Source organism: Eulemur rufifrons, chromosome 19 (genome assembly GCF_041146395.1).
Source record: "Eulemur rufifrons isolate Redbay chromosome 19, OSU_ERuf_1, whole genome shotgun sequence".
Classification (NCBI taxonomy): domain Eukaryota; kingdom Metazoa; phylum Chordata; class Mammalia; order Primates; family Lemuridae; genus Eulemur; species Eulemur rufifrons.
This window is the reverse complement of record NC_091001.1, coordinates 109,265,074-109,283,723: the sequence shown is the minus strand read 5'-3', so window position 1 is coordinate 109,283,723 and position 18,650 is coordinate 109,265,074. Positions and strand designations below refer to the sequence as shown.

Sequence of the window (18,650 nt, the reverse complement as noted above, 5' to 3'; positions counted from 1 at the left end):
ATACACATTCAATAGAAACCACATTTCAAGCACCCAAACAACCCACTCTGTTTTTGACTTTCAGTATTCAATTACATGAGATATCCAACACTTTATTGTAAAATATGCTTTGTGTTAGAAGATTCTGCCCAACTGTCAGCTAATATAAGTGTTCTGAACACATTTAAGGTAGGCTACAATAATAAGCCACGATGTTCCGTAGCTTGGGTGTATTAAATGCATTTTCAAGTTACAGTATTTTCAATTTACGATGGGTTTGTTGGGATGTAACCTCAATGTAAGTCAAGGAGCATCTATATCTGAAAACTAAACAAGTAAGACACTCTTGAACTCTCACATTCTTTTTGAATATCACTGAAGCACAATTCTAACACCAGCCAACGCACTCACAATCACATAATTAGCTTTGCTAGTTTTAAAATGTCCACTTTATTCCATATAACACTTAACCAGATATCATTTACATCTGAGGAAGAGATGGCCCATGAGATTGATCTACAGTAAAACACTCTAAGAAATGTAGTCCAATTTTATACATTTCCAGGCATCCCTAGACAAGTATATCACAATGCAGAAATATGGGTATCACTACTACATTTTACATAAGATAAAAGGGAAGTATCAATAAACTTCAGAAAGTAGTAAATTCACCTGTCCCTTAAAATATGGGTATGCAATTGTTACAAAGCCATAGTAAATGGTTTATAAAATGTAATTTTATTTTATGTTACTCTGCTGTTACATAGGGCATAACATTTTCACAAGGCTTTTTTGGGACTACAGTCAATGATTAGCAACACACAATAGTGGTCCAACTCTCTAAGTAACAATCACTAGACACACTGGACACCCTCTCATATGTGCACAAATCTGCATGGAAAAGTACTAAAGTTTTAGACTTGGACTTGTGTACTTCAATTTATTTCTCCTTTCTAGTGTATTAAGAAATGACATGCACTTTAATTTGCCAAAAGCAATGCTTGTATTCTGGCAGGAACATGCTACTTCTATTACACAGTAAAGTGAATACCAGAACTACAAAGGCAGGAGGTGTAAGTGAATTTTTATTGGGAAGGGAAGTTGTCAACTTAAACAGCAGCAAATGAAGAGTGAATAAGGAAACTCCCTGTTGTCACAGATATACATGACCTCCATAATATATAATATAGGAGGCATTTCAATTTGTGACTCCTAGCCCAGAAATGTCAAGTGCTTTTCCATTCAACCTAATACTTCTGAATTCCTACTAAAAGGGAATACATTAAGAGCATGGAAAAGTTGCTTACCAAAAGAAAAATCCCCAAAGAGTAAAGGAGGGAATGTAAAAATTACGAAGTTATGTAGAACACTCTTTAAATTGTAATTAACTACATTTTCATATCTTCACAGTAATACAAAACACAGTCACTTGCAGAACTGGTTCAGATTACTTAAATACCAGATACATTTTTAGTCTTCTACATAAGTGTTTGGGAAGTTACTTATGTTTATATGAAATGAAGCTATTAATACTTTTCTACAGCAGTAACTGCACACCAGGAAGGCCAAGACAAACACAAATCAAGGAATGGAGTTTTCCCAAAGCTGCAGTGTGAAAAGACTATAAACAGTTGATTCCATACACATGAATGGGTTTCTTTGCTATAGGAAATCCAAGTGGAATAAGGAATGGAGATGTGTAAAAAGGTTTCTTGAAGGGAAGAAGGATGACACCCTGTATGCATTTAGTTTTCAGCCCCTTCTGCTGCATCACATTCTTCGCCTGCACTGTCTGATGTCCATAGCTAGAAAAAAAGAATCACATTACATTACTATTCCTAGATTAGACAATTATATCTAGTCCTACTGTTATATCAAAATGTAATTGTGAGAGTAGTAAATTTCTGAAACAATAGAGATCTTGACTAGGGCCAGAAAGTTTTCTCTCTCAAAATCCCCAAAGACACATTTACAAAATGACACACATATACATACATACCACTGGACTATGTCTTTACAGGTTACTTTTTTTTTTTTTTTTTTTTTGTCTCGCTCTGTCACTGGGCTGGAGTGCTGTGGCATCAGCCTAGCTCACAGCAACCTCACACTCCTGGGTTCACATGATCCTCCTGCCTCAGCCTCCCAAGCAGGTGGAACTACAGGCGTGTGCCATCACGCCCAGCTAATTTTTTCTATTTTTTTAGCTGTCTGGCTAATTTCTATTTGGTTTTGTTTTGTTTTGTTTTAGTAGAGATGGGGTCTCGCTCTTACTGAGGCTGGTCTCGAACTCCGGACCTCAAGCGATCCTCCCACCTTGGCCTCCCAGAGTGTTAGGATTACAGGCGTGAGCCACCACGTCTGGTCTACAGGTTACTTTTTATTTAAAAAGCACAGTAATTTCAGAATAAACAAGGTCATATCCTTACAATTTAATGTTCTCTCCAATCCCAGCAGCTAATTCCTCTTCTTGAAAGCACTACTGCAATATAATTTACTAAGCTAGTAAGGCCAAAAACTTTTACAAGGAAGGGAAAACCATAGCCATGGTAACTATTTCCAAGTATGTGAAGGCTAACAGATACAAAAAGAAGCAGACTTATTTTGTCTGCTCTAAGAGTTAAAGAGAAGTGAGTGATGGAAGCTATAGGGAAGCAGCATGTGTATATGTATGTATGAAGCGGGTCCTTTAATTAGGTAGGATGCTAAAACTAACATAATTGATCTCCAAGGATCTTTATAATTTTAGGATGGGCAGATGAAGTGAAGAAAGGAACAGTCAGTATTTATTGATTATAATCAGTTCAAAAATGCATTTTATTAGATAAGACACTACCAGCAATTTTAGAAAAGCTAGAATCTTACATGATCTGTAAGTTATTGTTAAGATACTAAAATAACTAAAAACAAAAAACCAAAACCTCTTGAAGAACCGTCTCCATAAGAGAGAAGACAAAATAAGACCATTTAAAACACAGTTAGCTCCAAGGTATAACTGGGAAGAGGTGTAACCACCCAGTTTGCTCTCCTCTTGAACTAGCTATGTGCGGATCATCTTCTATTGTCCCCTCACAACTACAGGTATCTCTCATGGCTAGAAACCCAGATGTCTTCATTTCCCTTTCAGTGGATACATAATTTCCCTGTTCAACAAAGTTGACATGGTGCTTTTATATATATATATATATATATATATATATATATGTGTGTGTGTGTGTGTGTGTGTATGTATGTATAAAAATCCTATCTAGGAAAAGATAAAGCACCAAACTAGGGGGCTGGGAAGACTGCATTTATATTAAAATATGTATTCCCCCTTCTTTTACATTCTGGTAGTCTAAGACTTTACCTATCAAATTTACTTGAACCTATAAAAGAATGCTAAAATAAAGCTCAACAGTGCTTTTTCTCAATTACTTCCTTCTCAGCTGCCTACCCAAGAAGCAGGGAGAAAAACAAAAGAAAAAGACAAAAGAGAGGCCTTGGCCCAGAAGCAGAAGTGGAATTAATTAATTAATGAGACAGAAGTGGGATTTATTTATTTATGTATTTCTTTTTGAGACAGAGTCTTGCTCTGTCATCCTGGCTAGGTACAGTGGTGTCATCATAGATCACTGCAACCTAAAACTCCTGGGCTCAAGCAATCCTCCTGCCTCAGCCTCCTGAGTAGCTAGACTACAGGTGCACACCACTGCACCTGGCTTTTTTCTTTTTAGTAGAGATGGGGTCTCACTCTTGCTCAGGCTAGTCTAGAATTCCTGAGCACAAAGGATCCTCCTGCCTCAGCCTCCCAGAGTGTCAGGATTATAGGTATGAGCTACCACGCCCAGCCTGAGAAGTGGAATAAATTTAGATACAGATTCATTCCTTCTCAAATGCTTGTACAACATCATGCACAATGCACAAAGTAAACTTCTATCAGAACGAGGCGCTTCAGGCAATTTTAAGAAAGCCTAGGTACCTAGATAGTTCCTAACTTGCTATAGCTAATGTGCCCAAATTAAAAAAAAAAAAATACTGGACATTCAAAAGCTCTCTATATTAACATAATTCTTCAACATCTTCATTCCAGTGAAACAATCATGTTAATATTCTGAATTCCTATAATCTTAGTACCTTTTCAGGAAGGTTTGATAAAATGCCTATTCAAATGTCTACAAAACCTGCCTACAGAATAATGGTTATCCTATACAAAATTGTCCTATACAAAATACTAACAAGCACTTAATACTTTTACTTATATATCTATATATTCATTTTCTAAGAAACTGTAGCTCTTATATAACTGCCCCAAAAGATAGGAAGCCCTAAATAAAATATATCTTTGTTCCCAAAAAGGAAAAAAAATTAAAAAAGTGAACAACTCACTGTTAGGTTGTCTCTAAGCAACTGCATGATGAGGGTGCTGTCTTTGTATGAGTCTTCATTCAGTGTATCAAGTTCTGCAATGGCCTCATCAAAAGCCTGATAAATATTAATATCCATGGTAAACAATATTTGCATCAACAGAATCTGGCTAGTCTGTAACTACAAACCACTTTTAGAAAACAGCTCAACACTCCACCTTATGTTGTACTATCAATTAACAACAAACTCAGTGGAACCATTCCCTCAGATTCTCAGTTTCAGAACTTCTAAGTATGACCTGACTTTTGAAGTTACACATACTTAAGTAAACAAGCATCTGTTGGTTCTTTAACAGGACACACAGCACAGAAACAAAGCTGAATATACTTCTTACCAATAAGCACTAGCATTTATTTATAAAAGCTCTTCTTTACTCTCCCATTTTGAGACACTTTGAGGAATGCAGATAATGCAGCTATTCTAGTGACCAAACCTGGCAGGCATTACTTTCCAATCTTCAGTTTCTTTCTTAAAGTTATTTATACTTTTATTACTCTGCCCAGCATGCTCTTTAGACTGATACTATTGCTTATAATTATAGTTAGGGGAGCATAAGGTGCTGTGTGAGGGGCAGGAGTAGGTGGTCACAGTGGTTAAGAAAAAGAGATTTCAAAATAAATACAGTAGAAATCATCACTGAGTAAAATACCTAGAAATTAACATACCTAGTATCTCAAATAATCTTAGCCAAAGAGAGTAGTTCCTGGACTCACTTCTTACCGTTTTAGCCAGCGTACAGGCGAGCTCTGGGTTATTAAGGATCTCATAGTAAAATACAGAAAAGTTAAGAGCCAGCCCCAGGCGGATTGGGTGTGTGGGTTGCATCTCTTTCTTGCTTATATCAAATGCCTCTTGGTAAGCTCCTTGGGAATTATCTATCGTTTCTGTGAAGGGAAAACAAAGCATGATACTGAAAATATCCATCCAGCATATAGCACATTAACAACTTTAACATATGCTACTAGTTCTTGGGAGAATCAAGATTTTTCTCTGTAGCCTTCTTTTAAAATCATAGTAGCAAACCAAAAGCATCATCTTGTACTGGATATTCAAAAACTAGTTTATAATGTTGCTTGCTTATAATCAGCTTAATTAAAAAAAAACACGAGAAGGACGGGCACAGTGGCTCACGCCTGTAATCCTAGCACTCTGCGAGGCCGAGGCAGGAGGATCGCTCAAGGTGAGGAGTTCGAGACCAGCCTGAGCAAGAGCGAGACCCCCACCTCTACTAAAAATACAAAGAAATTATCTGGACAACTAAAAAATATATATATATATATGTATATATATATATAGTTAGCCGGGCATGGTGGCACATGCCTATAGTCCAGCTACTCGGGAGGCTGAGGCAGTAGGATCGCTTGAGCTCAGGAGTTTCAGGTTGCTGTGAGCTAGGCTGATGCCACGGTATTCTAGCCTGGGCAACAGAGTGAGACTCTGTCTCCAAAAAAAAAAAAACCACAACAACAACAACAAAACCCAACAACATGAGATAGTATATATCAGATTTTTCTATCTAGGGCTAAAACTATTTTCTTCTTTCATATCTTTTAATTCTATTACTTGGAAACACAGCAATTAAAAATTATTTGACTAGAATACCCCTTCCCTAAATAATGAAAACACTTTGCAAAAATCAACCACCACCAAAATCTCTGTTTTTTTTCCTTTTCTATTTTTTTTTGGGGGGGGGGGGGAGAGGGAGCTAGAGTCTTATTCTAATGCCCAGGTTACAGTGCAGTGGTGTGATCTTAGCTCACTGCAACCTCAAACTCCTGGGCTCAAGCAATCCTCTTGCTTCAAGCCTCCCAAGTAGCTGGGACTAGGTAGGTGCATGCCACCACATCCACCTGATTTTTCTATTTTTTTGTAGAGATGGGGTCTCACTATGTTTCTCAGGCTGGTCTCAAACTCTAGGCTTCAAGTGATCCTCCCACCTCGGCCTCCCAAAGTTCTAAGAATACAGATGTGAGCCACTGCACCCAGCCAAAAATCTCTATCTTTTAGACTTACTACTTATAAAAACAACACTGATCCCTTGGTATCAAGATGTATTACATGAAAGGTAATATAAAAGTGCCAGTACATAAAACAAACTCTGTTTTGACAAGAATTTCATTACTGGCCTAATAAAAAATGTCACACATACTCTCTAAAGAAATGTTAAGTATTACCAACATTAATCTGATTATACTCATATTTTGAAAAGATAGTTTTCTATATGAGGCCATTGGCCTGCTAAAGCTTTAGAGATACTGACACAGCAGAAATTAAGCTATCCCTTTATGACCTAAATGTGTACATTTTCCTTCCTCTGAAATGGCTTATTTATTGATCTAATCCTGATTGGTACAGAGTTCATGTAATAAGCTCTTGCAGCCCGGCACATAAGAAAGCGGTACAATAGTAGTAATAGAGTCTCAGCTCTCAGGCTGTAGAAAAGCCTACCTACAAACCCCAGAGCATCAGAATGTACAATGGGACTATGTGCAGAACCTGGAAGTGCCAACAAGCCTGAAAGGGTTAAATCAGATTAAAGTCGGGCCTATGTCCCAATTTCCCAAAGACACCCCTTAACTTGCTGACACTTAAATACTCAGTTCTGTGCCAGTATTTTCACATCCAAGTCTGCTTTTCTTTATGGCAACAGAAATCATACATCAGTAACAATAAGTAAGTTTTCTATACAGATTTTGTGAAGGCAAGGTACAAGTTTCTCAAGGTACAAATTCTCTTTACATCTTACATTGGTATTTAGGATGATAAAAATCTTCTCACTTTCAGTTAGTAATTTAGTAAGAGGTCATAGTAACTACTTGTGGGTGTACACAATACAAATACTTTTGTATGGGACAAAATTAGAACAAAATAGTAACCTTAATGGAAAAAATAAGGAATTAAGAGATACTTCTACCTACAATTCAATAAATTTGGTAGCAGACACGTACACAATATTTAATGGGATATATATTATACTCAGCTACCAATACCCCAGGAGACTGAGATCATTACTAATAAATTTACTTTCACTTTTTATCAATCAAGTTAGGCAACTGGATGACTCTTTTCCCCATATCTATGTTTTCTTTCATAGTCTAAGGAAAAAAATAGGTATTTCATACTTGAATCTATTTTTGACTGCTACTTTATTAATCACAATTCCTGTGTATTCAACCTTACAGAGTAAAACCTAACCATGTGGGTCATTCAAATTTACTGTGGGGCTGGAACAATTATACACTAGCAATAATACACTCAATCTCATCCCCCCTCCTCAGAAATTTGGCTACATATAAATAGCAGTAAATGTTATGACTCTTTAAAATAGTAATGAATTAATATGACAAACAGAAAATGCACGTTCTGTTTCTATATTCTATATGTAATTTCCAGTTATCTTAAGCTTTTTTCCAGGAACACGTGCACTTTATTGACTCCCACTATAGACAGATATGTGAGTATAAACTGCTATATAAAGAGGTAGGGGTCCAGTGGGGTAGGGCCAGCAGCCACAGGGTGTAGGCTCAGCAGTGAATGGTGGAGCACATGGGCACTACTACTGGCCTTCAAGATCCTTCATCATCTGAGAGATCGCTTGAAAGGTTATCATTGAGCTAGAGGTGAAAATCATGATCAGTGCAATGATCACAAGGATGCCAGGGACCAGGGCATAAACATTTACACACCTGACATTGGAGGCGTAAGCCTGTGCCCAGGTCAGATCGCCCACCACGTTCCTGTCTCTAGAATTCACGGAGTAGGCGAATGTTACAAAGCCCAGGCAGCATCAGTTCATGAACAGGGACCTGACGACGTGAACGGGCATGGATACCTCACTGCAGACGTGGATCGGATATCGAGGAAGCGGGGCTGTGGAGTGACCCCAGCACAACTAACTCATGTTTATCCTTAAGTATCTCATAGTTTGGGGGGAGGTCAGTGGTGGCAAGGTAAAGAAAGTTTGGAAGTGTGGTTCATGGTGCTGAGAGATCAGCAGGGGTCTGGAAGCTGGGACGCTGCTCCTAGTCATCTTAAGATTTAAGGCACATTGACACTAAAAGCCATTTGAAATACAGAATCATTTATAAAGTATATGCAAAAATCTCTAGAGTTAAAAAATATGGTGAACTAAAATTCTAAAGCATAAAAGATTAAGGCCATTTTAATAATACGATGTCAGATTATAATCACAGTTCATATATGAGTTTAATTTCTTTTAAGGGTATATGATGGAAATTCATGACTATATTTTCATTTTTTAGAATACTTGGTAATCTTTATTTTCTTGATATAGATTCCATAATTATTTTAAGTTACAAAGAGCCTGAAGACTAGTATAGATTACTGTCAGTGTCCCATTTATCCCCACTTCTTTTTCTATACTTTAGCTTTACCCATATACCAAACATACTCACGTTTTCGATCATCACCACATGCAACTTCAGCAAGGTAACGGAAGTAATCTCCCTTCATTTTCAGATAGAAGACCTTACTCTCTGGATTAGTTGCATTGGCTATTAAATACTTATCCAACAATTCCTGAAATAAATAATATAAAACATTAGGCACTAGTAAAAGCTATTTGAACACAGATGGGAACTTATAATATACTTCTGCCTATCATTCACTTGAATCATTAATTACCACCGTAATACTATACCTACCACCCTGGACGTGAAGCATGTTCTTAGAGCAGAGGTCAGGCTGTTGCCACTAGTTACTTTGACAGGCTTTGTATCATGGAGCCCATAGTTTTTAATGGCAAAGCCAGATTACACCTAACAATGCAATCTGAAAAAGCCTGTCTGTTCACTCATCCATTCATTTAATATTTACTGACACCTGCTAGGTGCCAGGTATTTGACCATAATGGATATAAAGAAGACATAAGGTAAGATCGCTGCCCTCAAGAAGGGCACAGTTTGTAAACACAACATTAAGCACTAAAAGGTAAGTGAATAAGGTGATATGGAAGCACACAGAGAGGCGTTATCTGGCTCTGCTGGAGATGGCCTCTGGTTAGACAGGCTTCCTGGGGAAGGGATATTTGAAGTGTCGAGAAGGAACGGTAGATATACAGCAGGCAGAAAACAGAATATGCAATCACTTTAGGGAGGAGAAACAAAATGTTTCAGACATCAAGTATGAGGAGAACAGTACAACCACAAATGGCCCAGGTCAGTGTTGCTCAGTGCCCTTTCGTATATAAGTATCCATCCAAAACAAGGTAAGTTCAGGAACTAAGAGCAAGGGGTTCAGAAACTTATTAATATAGCATCTGATGAAGTAATTTGGTCTACTGACTCTATTTAAAAAATTAAGTATTTAAGTATGTCTTTTATCCCTGATTTCACACAAAGAAATTTTCACTTTTAGAGGGACAAAGTATGCTTGGGAATGTAAAAAGTCACAGAAGGCAAATACAATAGATATCTTTGTAGATTATCAGTGTCATTTGCTAAGTAATTTTAAAATCTTTTTGTATTAAAAAGTATTGCAAAGTAGAATGAAATTCTCATTAAAAATTTAAGATAATACCTACCTCAGTGGTTTGTGTTGGAAATAAAATCCATAAACAGTTGTCAAAGCCTACAACAGTGTTGCATGTTAAGTGCTCAGTAAATGTTAGCTATTGTCAGCCAGCTCCTCTGCCTACGTGCACAATTTGAGAAGCAATGCTCTAGGCAAAGTGAAACTACCAAGGAACAGAGAAAACCACATTTACATTTTGGCAAAATAGCCACAGATACTGTTAATGTTATATAAAAATACCAAGTATGATACAAAACTGGGGAGTTTGGAGAACGACCCAGTAAGACTATTTCCAATTGACATAATTACTGAAGAAAAAGAATGCTGTTTACAGATCTAAAATAACCTAATTAAAATGGCCTAAACAAAATGCAATTACTGCATCCGTAAGTTATTTTTAAAGAAAATAAAGAGAAATTTTTTTAAATCCTTAAATTAATAAAACGCTTTAAATGTTTAAATTTTTTAAAAGTATTTTTTAAAGGCCTGAGGCCAGGGGAAGTTAAAGAAAAATAAATAAATAAATAAATAAATAAAATTAGTGTAAAATTACTTAACAAAGTCCCAGAAGTTTGTACATTATAAAAGGGTCAAGTATCAAAATTGTGACTTGAAATGGAAAGTTGGTGAGCTGGGAGTGTGGCAACAGAGGTCATTACAGCTATACCCAAACTAAAGGCAACTGTAAACACAAGTGCTGTGCCTGCACTACCACAAAAAGAACTCAAGGACCAGATTTTAAGAGTATCTTCCTTGCAACATCACCAATATAATTTTAATAGTTATTTAATAAAACAAACTCGAGAAACTTCTTCAGAGTCTTAGAAAAAAATTTATACTACTTTAACTGTTCCCTCTTATATATCATGGATGACTTTTGGTTTAAAAACTATTTTTAAGAAATGAATTCAGGGTGTTAGGGGGAGGCAATAATGAGACAGCCACAAAAAAGTTCTAGATCTCAAACTGACTCAGTCATTGGTATCTTTAACCAAGAGTAGATTCTGCGAAGTATTATATCTAAAGCAAACACAGTATCTATACTGAGGGAAACAGCTCCTCTGCCTGTGCCCATACCACGGAACTATAACGTAAAATAACATCGCTCACTCTTCTTGTTCCCCCAAGTGAGTCAGTCAGTTACAATGAAATCACAGATCATCTCTGAAAAGGTGCCACCTCTCGCGAAGGTGTTCTTTACAGTCACAAAAAAATGCTACTTGGTACCTTTAAGATCTAGCATTCTAATTAAATGTGGTAGAAGTGTGGGAGCAGAGGCTGAGAAAAGTCTGACTAGAACAAGGGCTTGGAGTGAGGATTAGAGAGAAATTTCAATTCTAGCATGACTCCCTCCTGCCAGATGTGGGGGTGCTGCTCACAAGGATTCACAAAGCTGCTAAACAGCTACTGCATTAGTTACAACACAGCCACTTATGAGCGAACTATAACTTTTTCTTTCTAAAAATTATTAACTTTGACTACTAGTTTGCTTACAGCCATTACGTACGATTTACAGTGTTGGGCTTTTATAAAGTGACTTGGGCATTACTTCCATCCTGGAGTTTCAGCCAGGTATCATGGTTCTTTGTCAGATGTCACTAGCTCTCTGTGAAGGAAACAACAGGTACAGAATAATTCTGTCTTTTCACATACTATCAGTAGTAGAGATGTATATTTTAGCCCAATTAAAAGATACAATGGATTCTGCTTCATCTCTTACCAAATTGATCATGGCTTATCTAGTATTATCAATACCAGACATTATTAATAGCAGATAGACTATGGTATATAAATACTTAAGATATATAGCCTGCTTATACAATTTAATTTGTAAGAATTTTAAAATTATTTTTAAAAACTCAACACAGATCAGAGACAAAAACCATCAAACAGACATGTAGCTCCCTGAAAAACCTTCCCAAATAAGGTTACTGGTAGGAAGTCAGGGAGGACGGGAATCAGTTTTATCATCTATATACTTAAAAGTTTCCACTAATTTCTTCTGTTCATTATTCTTATCCATTAACCAGAACCTCCCCCTTGTAAACGCTTCAACTAGCAAATTTTATGATATTGGGAGGGGTCAGAGGGCTAAGGCTGGGGCTCCTTCCAGTGCTCACAGTGCTACTTAACTAAAGGGTAGAATGCAAGTAGCAGTATGTTCCTTTTTGAGTATTTGAGAGAACTTTAGAGAGGTCAGTATTCTACTCACAATTACAAGATGGACTAGTAATTTAGGACACTCTAGACCATAGAAACAAGGAAAACCAAAGGAAAGAAACTGTAGGTGCTAAAGGACCTCAGAACAAGTTTAATCTCAGAAAAATAGGATGAGAATAATCATAAAGACTATATCACAAAAGGATAAAAAACTATTTAAGAAATGAACTTGTCAAGAAATAATATTAATGCAAATTTATGATAGTAACTATTCCTCCTGTGTCCCCCCATCCCCATGTCCTAGCAAAAAGGCTACGAAGAATAAGAAAACCCCAGTACTAATTTTATCTTTAAAAGTTAACTATTTTTGCATATAACAGTCCTACTATTACTTCAACAGCTTTTCCAAAATAATTCATTTGGTTTCAGTGGCAATATTCTATGGCCCTCAAACTAATCTTTTTATCCTAAATTCATAAGTGATTTCTGTTTAACAGACACCGTAAGTTGCTTGTCTCTCACTATGTATCTTATTTTTTATATACAGAATTGATTTATTTAAGAAAGATTAGATAATCGAAAATACAAGCAAAATAACACGAAACAAAAAAAGTTCTGCAGATTTTCAATTTCCTCTCTATCCGTTTACTGAGGTTTATTAATACACTATTAACATGTTCAATCTCTAACTTTAGGTATATATGCTGTGTATAAGTCATTATCCGTATTATTAACAGTTTAATCAGCACATAAATATACCCTTAAATGGAACACATCTTCAAGAGATAAGGCCGTTTAGAGATTTACTTTTACTTACTAAAACAAAATAGGACATAGTAACAATTATTTCAGAATGTAGGAGCTTTAGAAATTAGATTATCATTTGTGAAACTGACTTTTATGTTGCTGTTAATACTATGATCTTATGGAAAGTCAAAGCTTCTCTCAAGTGTCTGTTTCTGTAAAGATGCAATGAGAGTTATGACCTAAAGGCCTCTGGTCTCAGAAATTGTCACCGGATGGCCCTGACAAAGCGGATGGAAAAACTTTAACAGGTTTTTTTTTCCTTCTCTTTCCTTTCTTTAACCATTTTTCTTTAGTATTTGTAATCTAGAAGCACAGCTGCTCAAGGATATCAGGTGGCCCAAATGCTACAAATAGCCACGTGATTGCTTGCCAGCTGCCAGAAGTTTAGATGCCAGAATTTCAGACCTGCACACAGCAGGTGCAGACCGGAGTAGGTGACCTCCGGTTACCTTTAACTCATTAACGTATTATTGCAATACTAAAAATCACTCCCCCAAATGAGAATCGCCATTTTCTTCTGTACATGCAATGTATGATGATGCATGTATGTGGGCTGCATCTGTGCATGTGAAACTCCACACCCTGTACATGCTTACACACCACCTCCACCCGTATCTAACTCTTTAAAACCTGCACACTCCCTTTGCTCAGTGAGAAGGTACCTTTAGAGAAGCTCCTCCTCCACTCTTTGGCCACAGAATAAAAAAACTCGAATGCCTTACCAATTGGGAATGCCTTACCAATTGGATGTTCGTTCTTTCTTTGTGGCTGATAAAAAGCAGAGAAAGAATACAGGTTTTTGGTAACAAAATTACCATTCTATTAATATGAGTATACCCACTAGGGTTAAATCTCATGAAGTATTTGTTGTCTTAACTAAGGAGGCAGTGAATCACCTAAGACTTGATACAAGTTGATCATAAAACATCAATTCATCAATGGAAATATTTTCTACCATTAATAAAATAAATCCATTAAACAATTGTCCTTGCATTATTTAAAAACGTTACTGATTTAGAAATGTTAAGACTTAGAATCCAAGAATGATGAATCCTGATTCCTCTCTGTTGCCCATTTAAGTTCATTTTTTAAGAAAATTGAACTAAGAGCCTGGCGCTGTGGCATGTGCCTTAAATCCCAGATGGGAGGCTGAGGCGGAGGAATCACTTGAGCCCTGGAGTTCAAGATCAGCCTGAGCAACATAGTAAGACCCTGTCTCACAAAACAAAACAAAACAAAACAAAACAAAGGAATGAAATAAAAATTTTCAGAGAGACAGAAGCAAACCTTAACCAGTGTGACTGATCCTATGGACTTGTGTGATCTTACTAACATCACATGGCAGAAGACGGCAGAAGACATCAGTCAAAGCTCAAACTCAAGTTGTAAAGCCTACTCAGACCCTTACTTCCTTGTATCCTCAAGGTTAAAACTTTTCATTGAAGCCTATGTCAAACTCCAAACCTCCACAAACAAATTTTAACAATGAAGTGTGCTGGAAGAGGAGAATGACCGTACGACGTGGTCTGCCCAGGACTATCCCAGTTTTAGTCTGGTGCCTTAGTACAGGCAGATCTTATTTTATTGCGCTTTGCTTTATTGTGATTCACAGATACTGTGGGTGTTTTTGTTTGTTTGTTCTTGTGGCAACCCTGCATCAATCAAGTCTATCAGTACCATTTTTCCAATAGCATGTGCTTACTTCATGTCTCTATGTCACATTTTGGTGATTCTCAAAATATTTCAAACTTTTCCATTATTATTATATCTGTTATGGTAACTTGTGATCAGTGATCTTTGATGTTACTACTATCTAATTGTTTTGGGGCCCACTACTGATGTCCATATAAGACAGTGAACTTAACTGAAAAATGCTGTGTGTTCTGACTACTCTACCAACTGGCCATGCCCCATCTTCTCTTTTTCTCTCTCTCCCTAGTTCTCCCTATTCTGAGATACAATATTGAAATTAGGCCAGTTAGTAACCCTACAATGGCCTCTAAGTTTTCAAGTGAAAGGAAGGCATGTCAAAAACCAAGATAGACAAAAGCTAGGCCTCCTGTGCCAAACAGCCAAGTTGTGAATGCAAAGGAGAAGTTCAGACCACTAAAACTTTTTCCATATCAGCAAGAAGGCTGTTGTTTCACTTTATCATCCATGTGTTCACTGGAGTAGCACTCTTAATCTCCTTTAAGAACTTTTCCTTAATCATTTCTAGTTTACACAGGTCTGTACCCCTATGCATTAAAGGATGGCCTGTGTCCACTCAATGTCAGTGCTGCGCCGCCCCCCCACCTGAGCAGAAACACTGGGTGAAAGGTATATACAAAAGTGCTATGGAAGCTCAAATAGGAAATAATTATATTGTTAAGAAATTTCAAGAATTTTTCTTAAGGCATCAAACGAGAGGCAGAAAGTGTGGAGGGGAAAGGTACTCCAAGGCAAAAATTCCCCTAGGCAGGGCTGGTAAGGTTGAAGCTGCCTCCAAAGCAAGGAGACTGGCATATGAAAAAGCACAACTGCAAAAAGAGGTAGAAAGTCACTGAAGGTGGTCATCTTTGTAAACAAACAAACAAACAAACAAGGAAAAAAACCCTCTCCAATCACCAATATTACTAAAGGCACCAAATTTCACAATATTCACTATGAATTATTATACGTGAGTAACTCAGTGGAATGAGCACTGGGCTAGTAATTTGGTTCTAGAGTCTGAGTCTAGATCGAGTTTCTTAGCTCAATCTCCTCTTCTACAAAATACAGTTGACCCCCTGAACAATAGGTTTCAGCCGCACAGGTGCACTCACACATGGATTTTTTTCAATATATATAGTCAGCTATCACTATCAGCGATTCTGTATCCGCAACCCAAACACAGATGGAAAACACAGGATTCACCAGATGTGAGGCCCACATATGTGGAGATTAAGCAGCACAGACTGAGGGACTTGGTATCCATGGCAATCCTAGACCCAATCTCCTGAGGATAGGGAGGGACAAGTGTAATCAAAATATTCTCAGTTTTAAAAATCTACACTAATTTTGGCCATGAGTGGTAATTAGGCCTGTAATCCTAGCCCTCTGGGAGGCCAAGGCAGGAGGACTGCTTGAGCTCAGGAGTTAGAGACCAGCCTGAGCAAAAGCAAGACCCCATCTCTACTAAAAATAGAAAAGTTGGCTGAAATGTTATTCTGAGACAATGGCAGAGCTAGACTCTGTCTCCAAAGAAAAGGAATCTACACTAATTCTAAGGTACTAAATCTAAAGGGGGAACCTGTTAAATAGATGAACTTCTAGATAAAAATGTTTCCTCTGCTTTTCATTCACAAAATTTAGCACAGTGCCTATCATGCAGTAGGACGCAGTATTTGTCAGTGAACATCAGCTATGGCATGGCAACATGCTGAAATGGATCAACAGAAATGGAATTTCACATAGTACCACTTTGAAATGTTAGTGCTTTTACTGAATTGTTTTAATTCTTTATTTTTATAAAAATCATATTGTACAATAGCTAACTACCAACTGAAAAATTTCTAGGAAAAATGATACTTTTTCCGTTCTGCCCCATTTCTAAGCTTCTTCAGGGAATTTATTTTTTAAATCCCCGCCTCATATTGATATGTTCAATTAAAATCTAACACAAGATTCTTCCTTTGTTATCTTCTCTTTCACACATTGTGGTTCCTGTTAAAATAATGCACGTATTTCACATAAAATTCAAGTGAAAAAGTTCCTCTCCCTTTCCTGAGTCCTTAAACATACAGTTCTTCCCCCTCCTCAAGGAAACCATCATTACTAGTTTCTTGTATATTCTTCCAGAAATTCAAACTATTTAAAACACATGTAGTTCCCCTATCCTTCATGTTAGCATACTACACATTGTTCTACACCTTGGTTGTTCCAAATAATGATCCCTCTGAAATTACTCCATATTCACATATTTATAACTGCCTCATTCTATATATAACACTGTAGAGTATTGCACTGTATGAGTACCCTAATTATTTAGTCTCCTCTGATGAATGTTTTATTTTGATTTTATTATTATTTTTTTTTGGAGACAGAGTCTGGCTCTGTTGCCCAGGCTAGAGTATCGTGGCGTCAGCCTAGCTCACAGCAACCTCAAACTCCCGGGCTCAAGCGATCCTACTGCCTCAGCCTCCCAAGTACCTGGGACTACAAACATGCGCCACCATGCCTGGCTAATTTTTTCTGTATATATATTTTTAGTTGTCCATATAATTTCTTTCTATTTTTTAGTAGAGACGGGGGTCTCGCTCTTGCTCAGGCTGGTCTCGAACTCCTGACCTTGAACGATCCTCCCACCTCGGCCTCCCAGAGTGCTAGGATTACAGGTGTGAGTCACCACGCCCAGCCTTGAATTTTTTTTTTTTTTTTTAAGAGATGGGGTCTCACTCTGTTGCCCAGGCTGCAACACAATTGTAGCTCACTGCAACCTCAAATTCCTGGGGTCTTAAGCAACCCTCCTGAGTAGCTAAGACTACAGGCATGCGCCACTATGCCTGGCTAATTTTTTAACTGTTTGAAGAGATGGGGTCTCGCTGTGTTGTCCAGGCTGGTCTCGAACTCCTGGGCTCATGCAATCCTCCCGCATTTTGGCCTCCCAGAGTGCTGGGGTTACAGGCATGAGCCACTGCACCCAGCCCTCTGATGAACATTTAAAGTTGCTTCCAATCTTGCTATTTCCAACAATGTACCAAACATATACTTAATCCTTAGGATAAATTGTTAAATTGTCCTCCCTGGAGGTAATTTCAACTTAAATTCTCACTAGCAACATGTTAAGTGTTCCTGCTTCTCAACATCTTTCTGAACCCAGGTTATGAAACTTTAAAAATCTTTTCAAATCTAACAGGTGAAAATCTTCCTACACTTTGATTAGCAGTTTTATTATAAATAAAGTTGAACATCTGTATGTCCTTTTTAACCAACAGAGTGTTTATATCCTTTATCATTTTCCTAATGCATTTTTTTCTTAGTGATTTGTAGGAACTCTGTATGTTAATGATATTAGTACATTTTCTAAATATATCTTATGAAACTTCATGTAAAGATCTTGTCTGACAATAAAACTGTATTTATTAATATTTTTCTATTATATTATTTAATAAATCAGATAAAATATCACCAACCTTTCTGACTAATGTCAGAAACACAAGTTAATGTGCCCACTTGATTTCAGCACAAATAAAATACACAAACAGAAGACTTTTAATTTAAATGCAAGTCTGAATTTGTATTTAGTGTATTATCTACCTGACCATATGAAATGCTAACACATTTTACATGTTACTTTTAGAGCACTGAAAAGTAGTGTATCAGATTAAGCACACACACACACATCTCACTCTCCTGGAGCACCTAATTTGTGATTCACAACCTTAAAATAGATTCAAAGAAACATGACTTTCTGGTTCTGGCAACATAGTGAGACAGCTTAAGCAGAGTATCTCTTCTACTAAAAATAATCTAAATGCTAAATAGAAATAGATAAAATATGAGGAAAAATACAGTAGAGCTCCAAAGAAAGGAGGGAGAGATATATCCAGGTGCTAGACAGAAAGATGAGACAAAGCTAGATGAAAAAGCAGAAGTTTACAACACAGTGACAGTGTGTGGGAGGGTAGAGACCCCAGACAAACTTTGTCTATCATCACTGAGAAGTAGCAAGAAATCTATTTCCTGGGCTTTTTGTCGGGTACAGTCTCCCACAAAAAAACTAAAACCCAAACCCAAACCCATGTTCT

At 37.2% G+C, this 18,650-nt stretch overlaps 1 protein-coding gene across 1 annotated transcript in view; it reads right to left on the bottom strand.

Moving 5' to 3' along the window:
* Positions 1–400: 400 nt before the first annotated feature.
* Positions 401–18,650, bottom strand: part of YWHAQ (tyrosine 3-monooxygenase/tryptophan 5-monooxygenase activation protein theta) — a 38,884-nt gene continuing 20,634 nt past the window's right edge. The window contains exons 3-6 of the mRNA XM_069493902.1: positions 8,799–8,922; positions 5,104–5,267; positions 4,345–4,440; positions 401–1,784 (exon numbers count right to left, since the gene is read on the bottom strand). Coding sequence (XP_069350003.1) covers positions 1,725–1,784; positions 4,345–4,440; positions 5,104–5,267; positions 8,799–8,922 — 444 coding nt within the window. The 3' untranslated portion in view covers positions 401–1,724. The remainder of the gene's footprint in view (positions 1,785–4,344; positions 4,441–5,103; positions 5,268–8,798; positions 8,923–18,650) is intronic.